This window comes from Bison bison, unplaced genomic scaffold (assembly GCF_000754665.1).
Source record: "Bison bison bison isolate TAMUID 2011002044 unplaced genomic scaffold, Bison_UMD1.0 scf7180017864461, whole genome shotgun sequence".
In the NCBI taxonomy this organism is placed as follows: Eukaryota; Metazoa; Chordata; class Mammalia; order Artiodactyla; family Bovidae; genus Bison; species Bison bison.
In genome coordinates this window covers 12,008,674-12,027,315 of record NW_011495023.1, presented here as the reverse complement: position 1 = coordinate 12,027,315, position 18,642 = coordinate 12,008,674, and the positions used below count along the sequence as shown (strand labels likewise).

Below are 18,642 nucleotides of genomic sequence, written 5' to 3'. Positions count from 1 at the left end.
CATTGATGTACTCCTTTCCCAATTTGGAACCAGTCTGTTGTTCCATGTCCAGTTCTAACTGTTGCTTCTTGACCTGCGTACAGATTTCTCAGGAAGCAGGTAAGATGGTCTCATATTCCCATCTCTTCAAGAATTTTCCAGTTTGTTGTGATCCACACAACAAAGGCTTTGACATAGTCAATAAAGCAGAAGTAGATGTTTTTCTGGAACTCTCTTGCTTTTTTGATGATCCAGTGGATGTTGGCAATTTGATCTCTGGTTCCTCTGCCTTTTCTAAAACCAGCTTGAACATCTGGAAGTTCACAGTTCATGTACTGTTGAAGCCTGGCTTGGAGAAGTTTGAGCAATACTTTGCTAGCGTGTGAGACGAGTGCAATTGTGGGGTAGTTTGAACATCCTTTCGCGTTGTCTTTCTTTGGAATTGGGATGAAAACTGACCTTTTCCAGTGTTGGTAGTGATAGGGTAATTAGATATTTTTCTTGTGGGTTATTGCCACGCTATTTAACATTGTCTCCCCAACAGCCAAGCTTGACTGACTTTGCTTTCATCAGGGGTGGTAATGGGCAGTGTTTACATAAATGCAAATGAAAGTCAGTTTTGGTAAATGATTTGAGGAGGGATGACTTTCAAAATAACCAACTTAGTTATAGTTTTAAGTAAAATTAATTTCCAGCAGCATTTATGTATTAACCTTAAAAGAGCTGAAAAAAAGTTATAGAGAGAGAATACTTTTGTTTTAATTAGCTTTAAACTTACTAAACTTATTATCAGCTTTTAGAATACTTATAATGAAGGTTGTTAATTTGTGGTTAGACAGCAATTTTATGGCTGAATAATATCCTTCGTGCATGTAAACCACAGTTTTCTTTATCCATTCATCCACTGATGGACACTTAGGTTGTTTCCAGTCTTGGCTGTTGTAAGTAACAGTGCAGTGAACCTGAGGTGCAGATACGTTTCTTCAGATAAATACACAGATTTGGAATTGCCAGATCATATGATAGTCCTATATTTTAATTTTTTGAGGAAATTCCATATTGTTTTCTATAAAATGGGCTGCACTAATTTACATTCCCACCAACAGTGCACAAGGGCTCCCATTTCTCTACATCCTTTTCAACATTTGTTATTTTTCTTTTTGATAATAACCATTCTAATGGGTATGAGGTAATATCTTATACTGGGTTTGATTTACATTTCACTGGTGATTAGTGCGGAGAAGGCAATGGCACCCCACTCCAGTACTCTTGCCTGGAAAATCCCATGGACGGAGGAGCCTGGTGGGCTGCAGTCCATGGGGTCACTGAGGGTCGGACACGACTAAGCAACTTCACTTTCACTTTTCACTTTCATGCATTGGAGAAGGAAATGGCAACGCACTCCAGTGTTCTTGCCTGGAGAATCCCAGGGATGGGGGAGCCTGGTGGGCTGCCGTCTATGGGGTCGCACAGAGTCGGACATGACTGAAGTGACTTAGCAGCAGCAGCAGGTGATTAATGATGTGGAACATCTTTTGATGTGCCTGTTGGCCATCTGTATGTCTTGGGGAAAATGTATATTTAGATCTGCCCATTAAAAAAAATCACTTTGTATTGATCATTTGTTTATTTTTGCTTTTGGTGTCAGATTTAGAAAAATCATCATCAAGACCCATATCAAGTAGCTTACTGCCTGTGTTTTCATCTAGAAATTTTATGGTTTCAGATCTTACATTCAAGTCTTTAATCTGTTTTGAGTTAATTCTTATGTATAGTATAAGATAGTGGTTAGGTTTCATTCTGAGTATAGCAACAAAGACCCAGCACAGCCAAAAATAAAAAAGTAAAGATTATATATATATATATATGTGTATATATATATATAAACAACTATGGATTTGGGAGTAATTAGTCTTAAATTTTGAGGTGGGCATGGTAACCCACTCCAGTATCGTTGCCTGGAGAATTCCATGGACAGGGACAGGCCACAGTCCATGGGGTCACAGAGAGTCGGACACAACTGAGTGCCTAACATTTTCACTTTTTATCATAAATTGACACAATATATGTGGGTTTATTTCTGGGCTTATTATTCTGTTTTGTTGATCTATCTATGTGTTTTTATGCCAGTACCATACTGTTTTAATTACTATAGCTTTGAAATACATTTTGTAATCAGAAAACATCTCCAGTTTTGTTCTTTTTCAAGACTACTTTGGCTATTTGGAGTCTTTTGTGGTTCTGTACAAATTTTATGATTATTTGAACTTTTTCTATGGATAATGTCAATGGAATTTTGATATTGGTTACATTGAGCCTGTTGATTGCTTTGTGTGGTATGGACAATTTAACAATATTGATTCTTTCAGTCTATGAACACGAAATAGCTTTCTATTTGTGTCATCTTCAATTTATTTTATTAATGTTTTATAGTTTTAAATATACAAACCTTCATTTCCTTGGTTAAGTTTATTCTTAGGCATTTTATTCTTTTTGATGTAGTTTTGAATGTTTGCTGAGAGATTGTTACAATGGCTTTATTATATTAAGGTATGTTCCATCTGTACCTGGTTTATTGAGATTTTTTTGTCATAAATGTATATTGAGTTTTGTCCAGTGCTTTTGTGCATCTGTTGAGATGATTATATGATTTTTATCCTTCATTTTGTTAATAAGATTATCACATTGATTGATTTGTGGATGTTGAACCAAGTTTGCATCCTTGGAATAAATCCCACTTAACCATGGTGTATGATCCTTTTAATATATTATTGAATTCTGTTTGCTAATATTTTGTTGAGGATTTTTTAGTCTATGTACATCAGGGATATTGGGCTGTATTTTCTTTTTTTGTGTGTGATGTCCTTGTCTGGTTTTGGTATCAGGGTAGTACTAGCTTCATAAAATGAGTTCTTTGAATGTTTGTAGAATTCAGCAGCAAAGTCATCAGGTCTGGGACTTTTGTTTGTTGGATTTTTTAAAATTACTGATATTAGAAAGGATATTTGATATCCTTACTAGTAATCAGTCTGCTCAGACTTTCTGTTTCATCATGATTGAGTCCTTCTAGGTCGTATGTTTCTAAGACTTTATCAATTTCTTCTAGGCCGTCCGCTATGTTGGTGTATAATTGTTCATAGTAGTCTCTTACTCTTTCTTTTCTGTGGCAACAGTTGTAATAACTCTTCTTTTATTTCTGATTTTATTCATTTGAGCCCTATGTCTCTCTCTCTCTTTTTTGTTGGTGAGTCTAGCAAAGACTCGCCAGTTATGTTTATCTTTTTAAAGAACCAGCTGTTACTGATTTTTCTCTGTTGCCTTTTTAGTCTCTATTTCTTTGTTTTTGTTCTAATTTTTGTTATTTCCTTCCTTCTAATAGTTTTGGGCTTTGTTATTTTTCTAGTTCATTAAATTGTAAAATTAGGTTGATTTTTCTTATTTTTTGAGGTGGAGATTTATCATTTGCACTTCCCCCTTAGAACTGTTTTTGTGCATCCCACATATTTTGGTATGTTTTATTTCCATTTTCATTTGTTTCAAGGTATTTTGGAATTTCTCTTTTGATTTCTTCTTTGGCCCATTGGTTGTTCAGTAGTGTGTTGTTTAATCTCCATATATTTGTGAATTTTCCAGGTTTCTTGTAATTAATTTTCTTTCTAGTTTTATACCATTGTAGTTGGAAAAGATGCTTGATATGATTTCAACCTTCTTAAATATATTGAGACTCATTTTGTGGCCTAATATGTGCATGTCTTGGACAGTGTTCCCTATGCATTTGAGAAGAACGTGTGTTCTATTGCTTTTGCATGGAACGTTCTGTATATATCTGTGAAGTTCATCTACTCTAATGTTTGTTCAAGTCCAGTGTCTCTTTAATGATTTTCAACCCAGCAGTCACAGTTGGCTGAGAAGTTAATGAAACTCTTCTTATTCTGGCCTAAGCCTGTATGGTTTCCTCAAGGATTCCATGGAAGCAAACTTGAATTTCCAGATGGACTAACTTAGTGACTGGAATTGAAGGTGTTAGAGAGAGCATGGTCTGAAGATGGTTGGATTGAAATAAAAGAGAGTAGAGGAAAATGATGGAAGCAGTTCCAAATGAGACTCTGGTCATGCATTCTTCTGTGGCTACTCCAAGTGATTTAGACTCTGCCCTAAGATACAGAGGCTCATTCTCCTTTTAAATGGCTTCTGTTGGCTCAGAGATGGTCAACTTTGGTGGTTCTTGTCCTGTTTTCGGTGGATTCTTCACTTGCAGAAGCAAGAGCTCATACAAATCAATGCTCCTATAAAAGTGAAACTCTCATTTATTTTCTCTTAAAAGGAAATCTATAAACAACAGACAACTCAGTTTCCCTGGGTCAAGGAATCCTCTGAAAAAATAATGTATTTATGATATCTGATTCTTTTATGTTTTCAGATCATATGAAAGGATTAAGAGCCCCTAGCTTGAAAAGAAGGTTGGAATGCAGGTAATTTTTTCTTGCTATTTATTTGTGTGGGCTTTTTTAAGTAAAACTTTTAATTGAGCTGTAACCTCTACGTAGGAAAGTACTTACATCATAAGGAAACAGTCTGATGGACTTTCACAAGTATACACATGTGCAGCTTCTGCCCAGCCTGAGAAACAACAGCACTCACCTGGTACAGAACTCTGTCCCTCCCCAACTCAGTCTTTCCCACTCACAGATAACCTGTCTTCTGACTTCTGCCATCATTGTTTAGCTTTTGGTTGTAAAATCAATTCTATCTTATGGATGAGGAAACTGAGGAACCAGAGGGGTTAGATGAGTTGCCCAAGGTCACACAGCTAGTAATGCGGGGGACCAGGACTCCCGCCAGGTCTGTTGGATTTTAGAGCCGGTATATTAGTCATCTATTGCTGCGTAGCAAACTACCCACAAGCTCAGTGGCTTAAAGTAACCCTAATCATGTATTCTGTCTCTATTCTGTTTCTGAGGGTCAGGAGCTCTGACAGGGCATAGTGGGGATGGCTGGTTTCTGCCTGACTGGGTATTATATGGGGCTGGCGTTACGTCTGGAGGCTTATTCATTCAATGTCTGACACCTGAGTTAGGCAGACTCAAACAGTTGGGGCCCTTCGGGTATCTCCACCTCTAAAAATATCTCTTCAGCGTAGTGGTTTCAGGATAGCTGGAGTTTTTAAAGGGAAAAAAAAGTGTACATCCCAAATGAGAGCTGTGTTAGTTGCTCAATTGTGTCGGACTCAATTTTGCAACCCCGTGGACATAGCCTACCACATTCCTCTGTCCTTGGGATTCTCCAGTCAAGAATACTTCAGTGGGTTGCCAGTTCCTTCTCCAAGGTATCAATCCACCCAGGGATTGAACCTAGGTCTCCTGCATTGCAGGTGAATTCTTGACCATCTGGCCACCAGAGACCTATAAAAGAGAGCTAGCGGCAGCCATATTGTCCAGAGATCTAGACTCGGAAGCCCTACAGTATTACTTCCATTACATTCTGTTGGTTCAGATTCAAGGGGAGGTCAACACAGATCCCTCCTGTCAGTGGAAGTTCCATGACCATTTTGTTAAGAAGGCTGTGTGTGGTTGGGGGGATATATGGTTAACATGGCCATCTTTGGAAAGTATGATCTGCCATAGACTGCATTCCTAACCTCTAAATTGGAGTGTCCCGACTCTCTGCGACCCCATGGACTAATACAGTCCATGGAATTCTCCAGAGCCAGAATACTGGAGAGGGTAGCCTTTCCCTTCTCCAGCGGATCTTCCCAACCCAGGAATTGAACCAGGGTCTCCTGCATTGAAGGCTGATTCCTTATGGCAGAAAGTGAAGAAGAACTAAAGAGCCTCTTTATGAAAGTGCAAGAAGAGAGTAAAAAAGTTGGCTTACAACTCAACGTTCAGAAAACTAAGATCATGGCATCTGGTCCCATCACTTCATGGCAAATAGATGGGGAAACAATGGAAACAGTGACAGACTTTATTTTTTTGGACTCCAAAATCACTGCAGATAGTGACTGCAGCCATGAAATTAAAAGACACTTGCTCCTTGGAAGAGAAGTTATGACCAACCTAGCATATTAAACCTCAGCATATTAAAAAGCAGAGATAGTGCTTTGCCAACAAAGGTCCGTCTAGTCAAAGCTATGGTTTTTCCAGTAGTCATGTATGGATGTGAGAGTTGGACCATAAAGAAAGCTGAGTGCCGAAGAATTGATGCTTTTGAACTGTTGTGTTGGAGAAGACTCTTGAGAGTCCTTTGGACTGCAAGGTGATCCAACCAGTCCATCCTAGGGGAAATCAGTCCTGAATATTCATTGGAAGGGGTGATATTGAAGCTGAAACTCCAATACTTTGGCTACCTGATGCGAAGAAAGACCCTGATGCTGGGAAAGAATGAAGGCGGGAGGAGAAGGAGACGACAGAGAATGAGATGGTTGGATGGCATCACTGACTCAATGAGTTTGAGTAAATTCCAGGAGTTGGTGATGGACAGGGAAGCCTGGCGTACTGCAGTCCATGGGGTCGCAAAGAGTCGGACACAACTGAGCAACTGAACTGAACTGAAATTGGAGTGTTGAAGTTTTACAGTTTGTCATGAAATTGATTTCTACCAACTAAAAACATAAATGGAATAGATTTATATGAAGTACAAGGCAGATGTCTTCTGTTCCCTTGCCCCTTCTGCAGAGGTAGTTTACTCACGTATCTCTCCAGACACAGCTAATCCTGTAAAATTCATTTATTTAAGATGAGAATGGTGAGGACCAGCCTTTGAGGGGGTCAGAGGGCCCCGTCCTATCTGTCCTCTGCTTCTTGTCTGTCCCTTTACACCATCATGCGACTGAAGTGGTCATTGGACTGTTGGCCTGCTGGGAGCTATTCTAATACGTTTGTGTCAGCACAGTTTCTGATTTATTCGAGACAACTGACACACATTGAAACATATTTCCTAGTCACCCAGACGGCGGCTCATTTTGAATTGCGCTCAAATGACTTTTTTCTTTTGTCTTTTTCCCCAGCTTGAAGGTTTGCTTATACTGTTCACCTGTTACTAAAGAGTTGTTGTTAACAAGCCCGAAGTACAGGTTTTGGGAGAAACGAATTGTAAGTTTTATTTTTTGAATGATACTAATTCTTTTTTTCAAGTGGAAAATATTTTTTGAGGTGTATTGAACAAAATATTGTCGTTATTCAAAGCCCACTTCCTCACAATGTATTTATCCACAGTAACCACCATGTCAATATTCAGCCTTTGCAATTCATTAGTTTAGAAGAAGTTGACATTTTATTGTTGTTGATTTTTCTTTCTTGTCCCCCAACATGATGACCTAGATGCTTAGTTTTGTCTAATCTCACAAGGTGTCTTTCTGAGTTGCATTTTAATGCTTTAAAGTGTAAACTGTTTATTGACAGAACTAATAAACCTTTTATTTAGATCATGGAATAGATTAGGAAAAATAAGAAAAATAAACATAACATTATTTATAATAAAGAACCAAAATAAAAGTAGAATGGATAATTTTGAATCTGGCCATATAAAATGGATATCTCCAATAGAAAGTTATAGTAAAGGTGAGAAAAACAAAGCATGGTATGAAAATGTGAAGATGGCAGGCAAGGTTATGTCATAACAGTAATTGCTCTAAATATAAATGGATTTATTTCAACTTTTGATCAGAAGACAAATTCTTGATTTAGGTTAAAAAAAATAGATCCCCAAGTTTTGATCTACAATACACATAGATAACACTAAAGGAAAAGTTCAGGTTGAAGTGGGAGAAAAAAAAAAGGGAAAAGATATACTGAAAATTAGAAACTAAAAATGCCAGAGTAGCAACTATTATATCACTCAGAGAGTTGAAGGCAAAAAATATCATTAATTTCAAAGACTGTGTTTTTACTATTCAAAGGGACAACCTCTTAAAAGTATCAAGAAGATGCCACTTGGTGGTTGGGGAACTAAGATCCTGCAAGCTGCAAAGTGCAGCCAAAAAAAAAGAAAAAAGATATCAACATATATGCAACTAACAAAATAGCATCAGACCAGATACAGTAGTCCCTGATCACTCAGTGATTGATCGGAGAAACAACCGCAATGAGTAGATAGAATTAGGGGTTGTTATATGGATTAAACCATCAATACTTGGGGGAGCTAGCAGAGAGTTCCGGAGAAGGCAATGGCACCCCACTCCAGTACTCTTGCCTGGAAAACCCCATGGACGGAGGAGCCTGGTAGGCTGCAGTCCATGGGGTTGTGAAGAGTCAGACACGACTGAGCGACTTGACTTTCACTTTTCACTTTCATGCATTGGAGAAGGAAATGGCAACCCACTCCAGTGTTCTTGCCTGGAGAATCTCAGGGACGGGGGAGCCTGGTGGGCTGCCGTCTACGGGGTCGCACAGAGTCGGACACGACTGAAGCAACTTAGCAGCAGCAGCAGAGAGTTCTGAACAAGAGTCTGTTTGATGTCTGACTGCTGGCAACTTTCAGTTCCCATGTCCACCTTTCCCTTCTGCCCTACCTGTGGGCAAACTGGTTTTTAAAAAAGTCTACACCTTCCTTGGCACCTACATGGCATTCTAAGATACAGTCCCAGGCCCACCCTGTAACCACAGTAAAAATCAGGACCACTCACTCCCATTTTCTCAGGCCACACAAGCCACTTTGTCCCTGCCTGGGTTCTACCCTACCTACCATAGAAAATAAACTACCACAGAAAATAAAAAGGAAGATGAATAAAAGTAAAAGCTGGTCTGTAGAGAAATAAACTCTGCCAAGACTGAAAAAACAAAGATGCATATAAAAATAACAAATGATATAAAGGAAACTAACTTAATAAACAGCAGTGCCTTGTTTTGAAAATTAATACAGTATATTTGATAATTTAGCTAGAGTGGATAAATACCTGGAAAGGTAGGAAAATCCCAAATTGAGGCAGGAAAAGATAAAGAAGTAGCCATCAAAGACATTAAAGCAGTTTTCAAAGATCTCTTCTTCAAAAAAAGCCTCAGGCCCAGATGGTTTTATCTTGCCTTTTGCCAAATATTCAAAGAACAAATAATCCCTACTGTAGGAGAGAATAAAAAGATAAGCTGCTCAACCTCACTGTCAAATGGATAATGATAATACATGGGGAAAAAAGGCCATTTCTATATGAGCACATTTGAACATCCTAATACTGAATCTAACAGTATTAAAAAAATAGTACATCATGAATACTGTGTGTTTAATCCAAAAGTGAAAGTTATTTTCACACCTGAACCTCACTGAAGGTATTATGATATCAGTGGACTAAAAAGATGAGAAATTATCTTCATTCATCAACGACTTACTGAATGCCTCTCTGTGCTGGTTGCCATTCTATGAAATGTGCAGATAGCTTCTTGAATCTGTGAATTAGGCCAACACATCACAGACTGATGGCAGACTGTGTTCTGCAGCAGAAAATCTAAATACAAAGAACATGTGACTACATGTTGTACAAAGACTCAAGTTCAGTGGGAATGGGAGGGTTGGGGAGGTGAAGGGGGGAAATTGAATTCATAGTAGAAATGCTGTGTCAGAGGATGTACAGGTTTGTAAGGCATCCAATATATACATATTGCCACATCAACCTCAAGAAAGGTGTAATTTTAACTTTATCATGTTTTCAAGCTGTAAAACTGTTTTTATAGTGAAATCAGAAATTGTTCCACTGAGAGTCTGTAATATCTCTTAGTTCCCTTTCTGTGTTTAGATGGCAAAGGCATATAAAGTCATGAAAGACTGTGTACAATATGATATATACCTGATGTCTTATTTTAATAGGTATCAATTGAAATTGAAACTCCTACCCAGATATCTTTAGTCGATGAAGCATCAGGCGAGGTAACTAAATATTAAATATTTTATTTCTAAAAATTGTTATTTAGCATTAAATGATTATCTTTCTCCTTGATTTTGAATGCTCATTTAGCCAGAAATAAAATTTATAGTAAATGAATAAGTTTGTAAGGAAAAAAAAAAGTTTGTGATGTATTTATTTTCTACGTCTAAGGGACTGAACATTGCTTCTATCCAATTCTAAGGACAGAACTGCTTCTATTAGCGTCACATGCTAGTTATAGGAGTGCCATAGTAATGGTATGATTACTATGTAGTATGACTGCCACGTTTATTGGTTATTCTAATGTTAGGTATATAAAACAGTGTTTAATGTTTTTGCAGCAAATTTATGTATATTGTGATTTTTTTTCTGAATCATTTTCTTATTCAAGAAAAAGACATTGTTCAAGTGGATCTAGTTTATTTTTTTGTCCTTAAATTCAAACGCAGGTACTTTTGTGTTGTGCATTCAATTTTTTTTTTAATAGTAACTAGGATTGAAGACCCACCATTTATGTATGTATTTATTTTTATCTCAAATTATACATCAGGCAGGGAGGTATTTTCCTGTCTTACAGCAAATCCAGTTAGCATTTGTTACGTAGCCCAATTAGAACCTGCTTTGTTGACGCGTTGAAATCTGAAGAGTGTCCTTGGTGGTGTGGCTGTCATGGGACAGGGACGGACTTTTCACATGTCCTCCCTGGAGGAGATCAGACATTGAAGTACTTTTACAGTAACTGTTCCGAGGGAGAGGGAAGGGATGGCCTAGAACCTTCCTGAATGCCATCCTGAGCTCCATTAGCTGGCACTTTGGGGAGATGCTCTCAGTCCGTGGCGGCCTGTGTTAGTGAGTGGCCTTCTCAGAATTGGGCAGCAGGCAGCAGGTGGCCCCCAGTGGTCAGAGTCCTGCCGCCCGACTCTGGTCCTTTCTGTTTCTTCTCACACACTGAGGCTTGTGTGTTTGTCTCCAGCTCCAACCAGTGGGAGAGCCTGTTTTAAAGGGGCCTGGGGAACAAACATAACTGGAGGAGTTGCCATGATGGAGCATAGCTGATTAACAATGTTGTGATGGTTTTAGGTGAACAGCGAAGGGACTCAGCCATACATACACATGTATCCATTCTCCCCCAAACTCCCCTCCCATCCAGGCTGCCACATAACATTGAGCAGAGTTCCCTGTGCTATACAGCAGGACCTTGTTGGTTATCCATTTTAAATACAGCATAGTGTTGATGTCCATCCAAACTTCCTAACTATCCCTTCCCTTCCCCCCATTCTTCCCCACTGGTAACCATAAGTTCATTCTTTAAGTCTCTGAGTCTGCTTCTGTTTTGTAAATAGGTTCATTTTTATCATTTCTTTTTAGATCCTGCATGTAAGGGATGTGATATTTCTTCTCCGCCTGACTCCCCTCACTCAGTATGACAATCTCTAGGCCCGTCACTTCATTTCTTTCTTCCCAAGAGTGGAAATGCTGTGTTGCATTGGAACTCTACTTTTAACCATTTGTTTTGTGAATGAGGATTCCACTTGTTTCCAGGATTTGGAGAGTGGGGAAAGGAGCAAGATATAGCAAGTTCTTGAGAAGTACTTGTGTACGTTCTACTCAGGAGGGCTTTGTTTAGCTGGGTCCTAATGATACCTTCTATTATTTTTTTTTTTTCTTTCTTTTTAGAAGGAAGAGATTGTTGTGACTCTTTTACCTGCTGGTCATTGCCCAGGATCAGTTATGTAAGGGGGTTCATCTGTTTTGCCCATTTATTTTGTGTTGATATGTATTACATTTGTAGAAATAAACTTGTAGGGTCTAGAAAATGTGTACCAGGAGATTTGCTTCTTGTGATGGCAATTCTTTTAACCTTTATTTCCAGGGTTAAACTAGGGGGGACCGGGGCACAGGTTATGTTCAAAATGTGGCTTTCTTACAATGGAAGACTTTAGTAGCAATCTTTCCACGGGCTTTGCATTTTCTCATCATATGGATCTTTTTCTCCATGAGCAGGAGAAAAAGATTTCTCCTGTATACGGTCAAAGGTGCTGATGCATTTTAGGGGACATCTCTTGCAAACTCAGCGATATCTCCACCATGTTATGTTTTCCCTCTTTGGGAAGACGTGGCAGCTGAGGGTTCAGTGTGGTTTAACACTTTGGGAATTACATCAGCACCGTATCACAGCAGCTGTGTTTGGCAGGCAACATGGGCTATGGATTTAGTATATATTTGTATTTAGTATATATTTAGTGGGCTTCCCTGGTAGCTTAACTGGTAAAGAATTCACCTGCAGGGCTTCCCTGGTGGCTCAGTGGTAAAGAATCTGCCTGCCGATGCAGGGGACACAGGTTCAATCCCCGGTCTGGGAAGATCCCACATGCTGCCGGACAACTAAGCCCATGAGCCACAACTACTGAGCCTGTGCTCTGCAACAAGAGAAGTCACCTCAATGAGAAGCCTGCGAACTGAAACTAGAGAAAGCCCATGCAGCAAGGAAGATCCAGCACAGACAAAAACAAATAAATAAAAAAATTATAAAAGAAAAAAAAAGAATTCATCTATAATGCAGGAGACCCTGGTTTGATTCCTGGGTCGGGAAGATCCCCTGGATAAGGGATAGGCTACCCATTCCAGTATACTTGGGCTTCCCTGGTGGCTCAGATGGTAAAGAATCTGCCTGTGATGTGAGAGACCTGGGTTCAGTCCCTGGGTTGGGAAGATCCCCTGGAGGAGGGCATGGTAACCCACTCTAGTATTCTTGCCTGGAGAATCCCCATGGACGAGGAGCCTGGAGAGCTATAGTCTATGGGGTCGCAAAGAGTCGGAGATGACTGAGTGACTAAGCACAGCACATATATTTAGTATATGGATTTAGAATAAATTTACTAGAATTTTGTATGAGACTTAGAAGCCACTGAGATCTATTTTCTTTCCAGGTTTTTATTTCAGGGCAACAATGGAACTGTCTTGTACACAGGAGACTTTAGATTGGCTAAAGGAGAAGCTGCCAGAATGGAGCTTCTGCACTCTGGGGGCAGGTACTGGGCTTTGTGGAGTTCTGGAACCTAATGACTGCATTGTTTTAAAGGTTTTATTGTTCATTTCTCCCCACTAAATACCAGGCTTTGTTTCTCTTAGAAATCTAATTGGATTATAATAATATTTGTAATTGAAAGGCACCTTTTTCCTCTTGAAATGAGGGGATGGTAACATTCCATGTGTTGATCAAGGTGGTAATTACATGAATTGGTCTAAATTTACTGAACTATATATGCAAGAGCTGTATTATTTCATCATATGGAAATCATTTCCCAACAAAGTTGATATAAGAAAAAAACCCAAATGACAGAACAAACTGTAAAATAACTGACAGTGTAGGCTTCGTATTTTATTTCCCGTGAAATGAATCACACCCCCTTGTTTGAATTTTGTTTTCAGAGTGAAAGACATCCAGAGTGTGTACTTAGACACAACTTTCTGCAACCCAAAATACTATCAAATTCCTAGTCGGGTATGTCTCCTTGGATCACAGCTGTATTTCTTAAGAGGGTGGTTTGGGGAGTAACAGATGAGATGTTAATTGTTCCTGTTGCCGTGGGTATCTGGGAAGCCTGGGCATGGAGCAGTATTAACTGCCTTTGAACCTTCCTGCCCAGGAGGAGTGCCTGCGTGGAATCATGGAGCTGGTCCGAAGCTGGATCTCACGGAGCCCCTACCACGTGGTGTGGCTGAACTGCAAGGCTGCCTATGGTTACGAGTATCTCTTCACCAACCTCAGCGAGGAGTTTGGACTCCAGGTACCTGACGACTCTTTCTTTTCTGTTGCTCTGAGCTTCCATCCTCCCATCTCCTCCTCTCCTCCCCTTTCTCATGCCCGCTCCCAGCATCCCCTAGACTGAAAACCATAAAAGATGAACGCAGTCTTTAATGACTTAATTTATTTTTGGTTGTGCTGGGTCTTGGTTGCTGTGTGGGGTTCTCTCTAGTTGTGGCAGGCTGGGGCTACTCTTCACTGCGGTGCATGGGCCTCTCCTTGCAGAGGTTCCTCTTGTTGTGGGTTTCTCTTGTTGTGGTGCGCAGGCTCCAGGGCACGCAGCCTTCAGTAGTTGTGGCACCTGGGCTCAGTAGTTGTGCTGCACAGGCCCAATAGTTGTGGCGAACGGGCTTAATTGCTCCGTGGCATGTGGAATCTTCTTGGATCAGGGATCAAACGTGTCTCCTGCACTGGCAGGTGGATTCTTCACCACTGAGCCAGCAGGGAAGCCCTGAACACAGCCTTTGTCATCTTTATTTGCTTCCTCTTGGGAGAGTTGACAGTGGGAACAGCCCTTTGGTGAGAAGTCCCCTAAAGGACGTATTTTTTTCAAAATCGCGGGTCATGAAATTTAGTGTTTGTGACCAGCAATGAGAATACATTTGAACTAGGAAATATCTGAGGGGGTTGCTTACAGTTAAGAGTAATCACTGTCTTGTGAAAATTTACGTCAGGAATCAGACACATGCCTATCTAGACCTTCCTCGAGTTAACCACAGGGCTTTGTCCTGCTAAGTCCATTGCTTACCATTAAGTCAAAAATTCCTTTAATAGCCAAGACCCACTGAACATCATAGCTTAGCCTCATCTACCTGAACTGTGCTCCAAACACAGATTAGCCTACAGTTGGACAAAACTGTCTAACACAAAGCCTATTTTAAATGAAGTGCTGGGAGTCTCGTGTAACTTATTGTATGCTGTAAGTGAAAACAAGAATGGTTGTGTGTTCTGGACATACAACCATTCTGGTTTTCACTTACAGCATACAATAAGTGTGTGAGCTGTTCACCCTCACGACTGCGTGCCTGACCAGGGGCTGCGGCTCTGCCTCTGCCCAGTATCCTGAGGAAGGAGTGTGCCACAAATCGCCAGCTTGGGAAAAGATCACAGTTCAAAAAGTATTTCTTACTGGAGATCATGGTCAAAAGTGTATGGAGAATACTGTCCTGGGGCACTAAGCCCCTTCCCCTTGAGGGAAACACGTCAGGTCAGGCTGGGAGTCAGTATTCACCTGTCCCTTCCACGGGAGCTGAGTGCTGGGCTTTTGGGAACCCCGGCAACAAGGTGAGCAGAGTGCTTCTGGCAGTGCCCACAGCCCCTGAGAGAAGATGGATTTTTGGTGGTGGCTCTGAACAAAACAAATGCTGGAACGAGTTGGACGTTTAAATTCTGCTTCATTTGGCATCTTTTATTGATCCTCTGGTTAACAGATTTCTGCCGTGAACTTAACTTATATACAACACAATTTAGTAAAACTAAAAAGGTTTAGTGCTTTTACATTTGAAATTTAAACAATTTCTGCAGCTCTCCATAAGCCTTACTTCCTAAGTCCTTCTTTCCTTAATTTCTTCCTTCCTTAAGTTTTCCTGTCCAATATTTTTGGCATAAAGCTCCCAATTCTCCATTTTGGGACAGATTTGCTTTCATTCTGAGATTGTGGTTCCTATGTGTTTTTGGTGTTAAAATGGCCTTTTAAATAAAAATCACAGTAATTATATGTTGTGTGTGTGCGCAAACTTGCATATTTTACAGTCTGCTTTTTTCCCCCTCATGTCCTTTCCTGGCAAAATATAAAGCTAGCCACCACCTGTCAATCCTGAATTTATTTTGTGAATTTCAGTGGTGTGTGAAATCTACAAGACTGGAAGCTCCAGCTCTGAGGCCTGGCAGGGAGAAACCCTGGGCCTAGGAGGTGCCCAGGGATGGTGGAGAGGAGGCAGGTCCTAGGAAAGTGACCCTGGAGTGAGCCCTCTTGCCAGTCTCTTAATCCCTCTGTAGGGAACAGAAACAACTTTAGAGACAAGGGAGTATAGGGACTTCCCTGGCAGTCCAGTGGTTAAGACTCTGCACTCCCGGTGCAGGGAGCACAGGTTCGATCCCTGGTTGAGGAACTAAGATCCTACATGCCTGGTGGGAAAAGAGCACACAGAAAAGGGGAGAAGAGTGAGGTTTTTTGACAGAGGGATCTGAGAGATGAGATCTGAGGGTGATTTATAGCAACCTTTTCAAGCACCTTCATTTTCGTGCGAATGAAAATTTCCCTGTCTCTCTCTGTACATCTCAGAATTTACCTCTTTTTATCTCCTTAGGCCAGAAAAATCCATTTATTGTTTCTTCTTGTTTGTCATTAGGAAAACAGGCAGCGAGAGGAATAAGGCTAAGTCACAGTCAGGCTTGGATTCTTTCTACACCTGTCTGGGTATTTAATTTCCACACTGATTTAACATTAGTCTAATCTGTTTTGTTATTCAGACTTCAAAATTAGAATGCTTTGGGGAGGGTGCCATTTCATTATCCTTGTATCAATTTAGGTACTTGTTGTTTACTCTAAAATACCCAGAAGATTTAAGTAAAACTGACATGTTGGTTTTAACCATTTAAAATGTATTAGCTTTAAAATTCTGAAGGTGGCTGAGCTTTGTTCTGTTTTGCTTTGTTGCATCTGCCAGAGTCCTCCTTTCACCCAATAAAGAAGAGTGTGGAAAGGGAGGATCTGGGTCTCTGCTTCCTCTTCCTGCTGGCCTCCCCTCCTGCCAGCTGCCGGTATACAGCATGTTGTGTGTGTTTTCGTGAGCAAGTGAGTCCTTTTCTAAACATTTTATTTATTTATTTATTCACTGGTCATGCCTCACTGCTTGCAGACTCTTAATTCCCTGATCAGGAATCGAACCTGGGCCCTGGCAGTGAAAGCACCAAGTCCTATGGACTAAACCTGCTAAGGAATTCCATGAGCAAGTGACTCTTTTTTAAAAATTATTATTATATTATTTATTTAATTTTTGGTTTAACTGGTTCTTCATTGCTGCTCTCAGGATTTCTCTTTTGCAGTAAGTAGGGTTACCCTTGGAGAAGGCAACGGCACCCCACTCCAGTACTCTTGCCTGGAAAATCCCATGGACGGAGGGGCCTGGTGGGCTGCAGTCCATGGGGTCGATAGGAGTCGGACACAACTGAGCGACTTCACTTTCACTTTTCACTTTCATGCATTGGAGAAGGAAATGGCAACCCACTCCAGTGTTCTTGCCTGGAGAATCTCAGGGACGGGGGAGCCTGATGGGCTGCCGTCTATGGGGTCGCACAGAATCAGACACGAGTGAAGCGACTTAGCAGCAGCAGCAGTAGGGTTACCCGTCATTGCAGTGTGCAGGCTTCTTATTGTGGTGCCTCTCTTGTTACAGAGCACAGGCTTTAGGCAGGCTTCAGTAGTTGAAGCCCTCGGGCTCAGGTGTTGTGGCACACAGACTTAGCTGGTCCGCTGGATGTGAGATCTTCCTGGATCAGGGCTCAAACCCCTTTCCCCTGCATTGGAAGACAGATTTTTACCTACTGTACCACTAGGGAAGTCCAACAAGTCATTCTTGATTGTTTTCGTCTGCTATGTACACTGCAATAAACCCAATACTTAGAATAAAGCATGATGTAGAACAGGTGTACAAGAAATATGAATTGAATGACTTGATGGACGGATCCAATGAAATCCACCAGCCAAGTCACCACACTTTTCACTGCCACCCACAGTGGGCAGTAACGCTGATTGCAGGGCATGGGATCTTGATGTCCTGGCAGATACTAAAAGGCATTGAAAGAGTTGAAAACTAGGCTTTGAGGAAGAAGAAAGTTATTTTCTAACTGGATGATTTACCCCTGCCCGATTTACCCTTGAATACTTTATTTACAGGAAATACAATTCCAATAACGTGCTTATTTGTGTTGTTTTCCTCAGGTTCATGTGGATAAACTAGACATGTTTCGAAACATGCCTGACATTCTCCATCATCTGACAACAGACCGTGACACTCAGATCCATGCGTGTCGACATCCAAAGGTACATGGTGAACTCTTTTTCTTACTGTTTGTATGATTCACAGAAACCAAAATTTTAGATTCAGAAGGAACCTCAGAAATCCCATTTTGTAGGCTCTTCAATTTCCAAATGTGAAAAGTGAGGCTGAGATCCCGGCATTAGATCAGGGTCATGCAGCGTTACATCACTATATTCCATTATCATAAACCTAACTAGTAAACAGACACAGATACTTGTAATTTCTAATGAAATATATTTATACAATTGATGTATGTTTATTTGTAATGAATTATGTAACGAACAATTTATTTGTAAGGAAAGTAGTAACATTAGAGCTTATAATTGAAAATTTAACAAAAGGTAATCACCATCCATTGTGGTTTACTTTTGAAACTCATGACACATGCATATTTATAAACTTTATTTTTTTTTCCTCATTTGAGGTAAATATCTAAATATAACTTTGCTTTGATTTTTTTTAAAATTTTTTGGCCACACCACATGGTATTCAGGATATTAGTTCCCCAACCTGGGATCAAACCCAACCCCCTGGATTGCAAGTGTGGTGTCTTAATCACTGGAGCATCAGGGAAGTCCCTTAAATTTGGAAGTAGTTACGTGTATTGGTGATCCAGTTTCAAATGAATATTTTTAGTGTCTTTGAAACTCACTGGTAATTGACTTTCTGATGCCATCATAGAACTTCCTTCTCTTATTAACTGCCAGGGATTCAATTTTGAATTTGGCTTTAACAGTTCCATTTTAATTTATATAGTCATTCAGTGTAACTCAACTACTAATTAGTGACCGTCAAATGCAGAGGGTTTGTGTGATCATAATTTTTCTCTAAATTTTTAATCTTGGCATTCAAATGCTGAGTAATTTTTATTTTAGTAAATAGCACATTTATACATTTGGATAATCACTGTAGTAGTAATACTATGTAACTCCATCAGCCAAAATCCTAAAGTTTCTTTG

The 18,642-nt window shown here is 40.1% G+C and overlaps 1 protein-coding gene across 4 annotated transcripts in view; it reads left to right on the top strand.

Moving 5' to 3' along the window:
• The window catches only part of DCLRE1C (DNA cross-link repair 1C), a 34,939-nt gene that overhangs the window by 5,140 nt on the left and 11,157 nt on the right, over nt 1-18,642 (top strand). For 2 of the 4 annotated variants that reach the window (XM_010859954.1, XM_010859955.1), the window contains exons 2-9: nt 4,400-4,451; nt 6,986-7,070; nt 9,775-9,834; nt 11,510-11,565; nt 12,763-12,864; nt 13,265-13,337; nt 13,483-13,623; nt 17,584-17,685. In XM_010859954.1, coding sequence (XP_010858256.1) covers nt 4,400-4,451; nt 6,986-7,070; nt 9,775-9,834; nt 11,510-11,565; nt 12,763-12,864; nt 13,265-13,337; nt 13,483-13,623; nt 17,584-17,685 — 671 coding nt within the window. The remainder of the gene's footprint in view (nt 1-4,399; nt 4,452-6,985; nt 7,071-9,774; nt 9,835-11,509; nt 11,566-12,762; nt 12,865-13,264; nt 13,338-13,482; nt 13,624-17,583; nt 17,686-18,642) is intronic. The other 2 variants (XM_010859957.1, XM_010859956.1) reach the window with 1 other exon arrangement.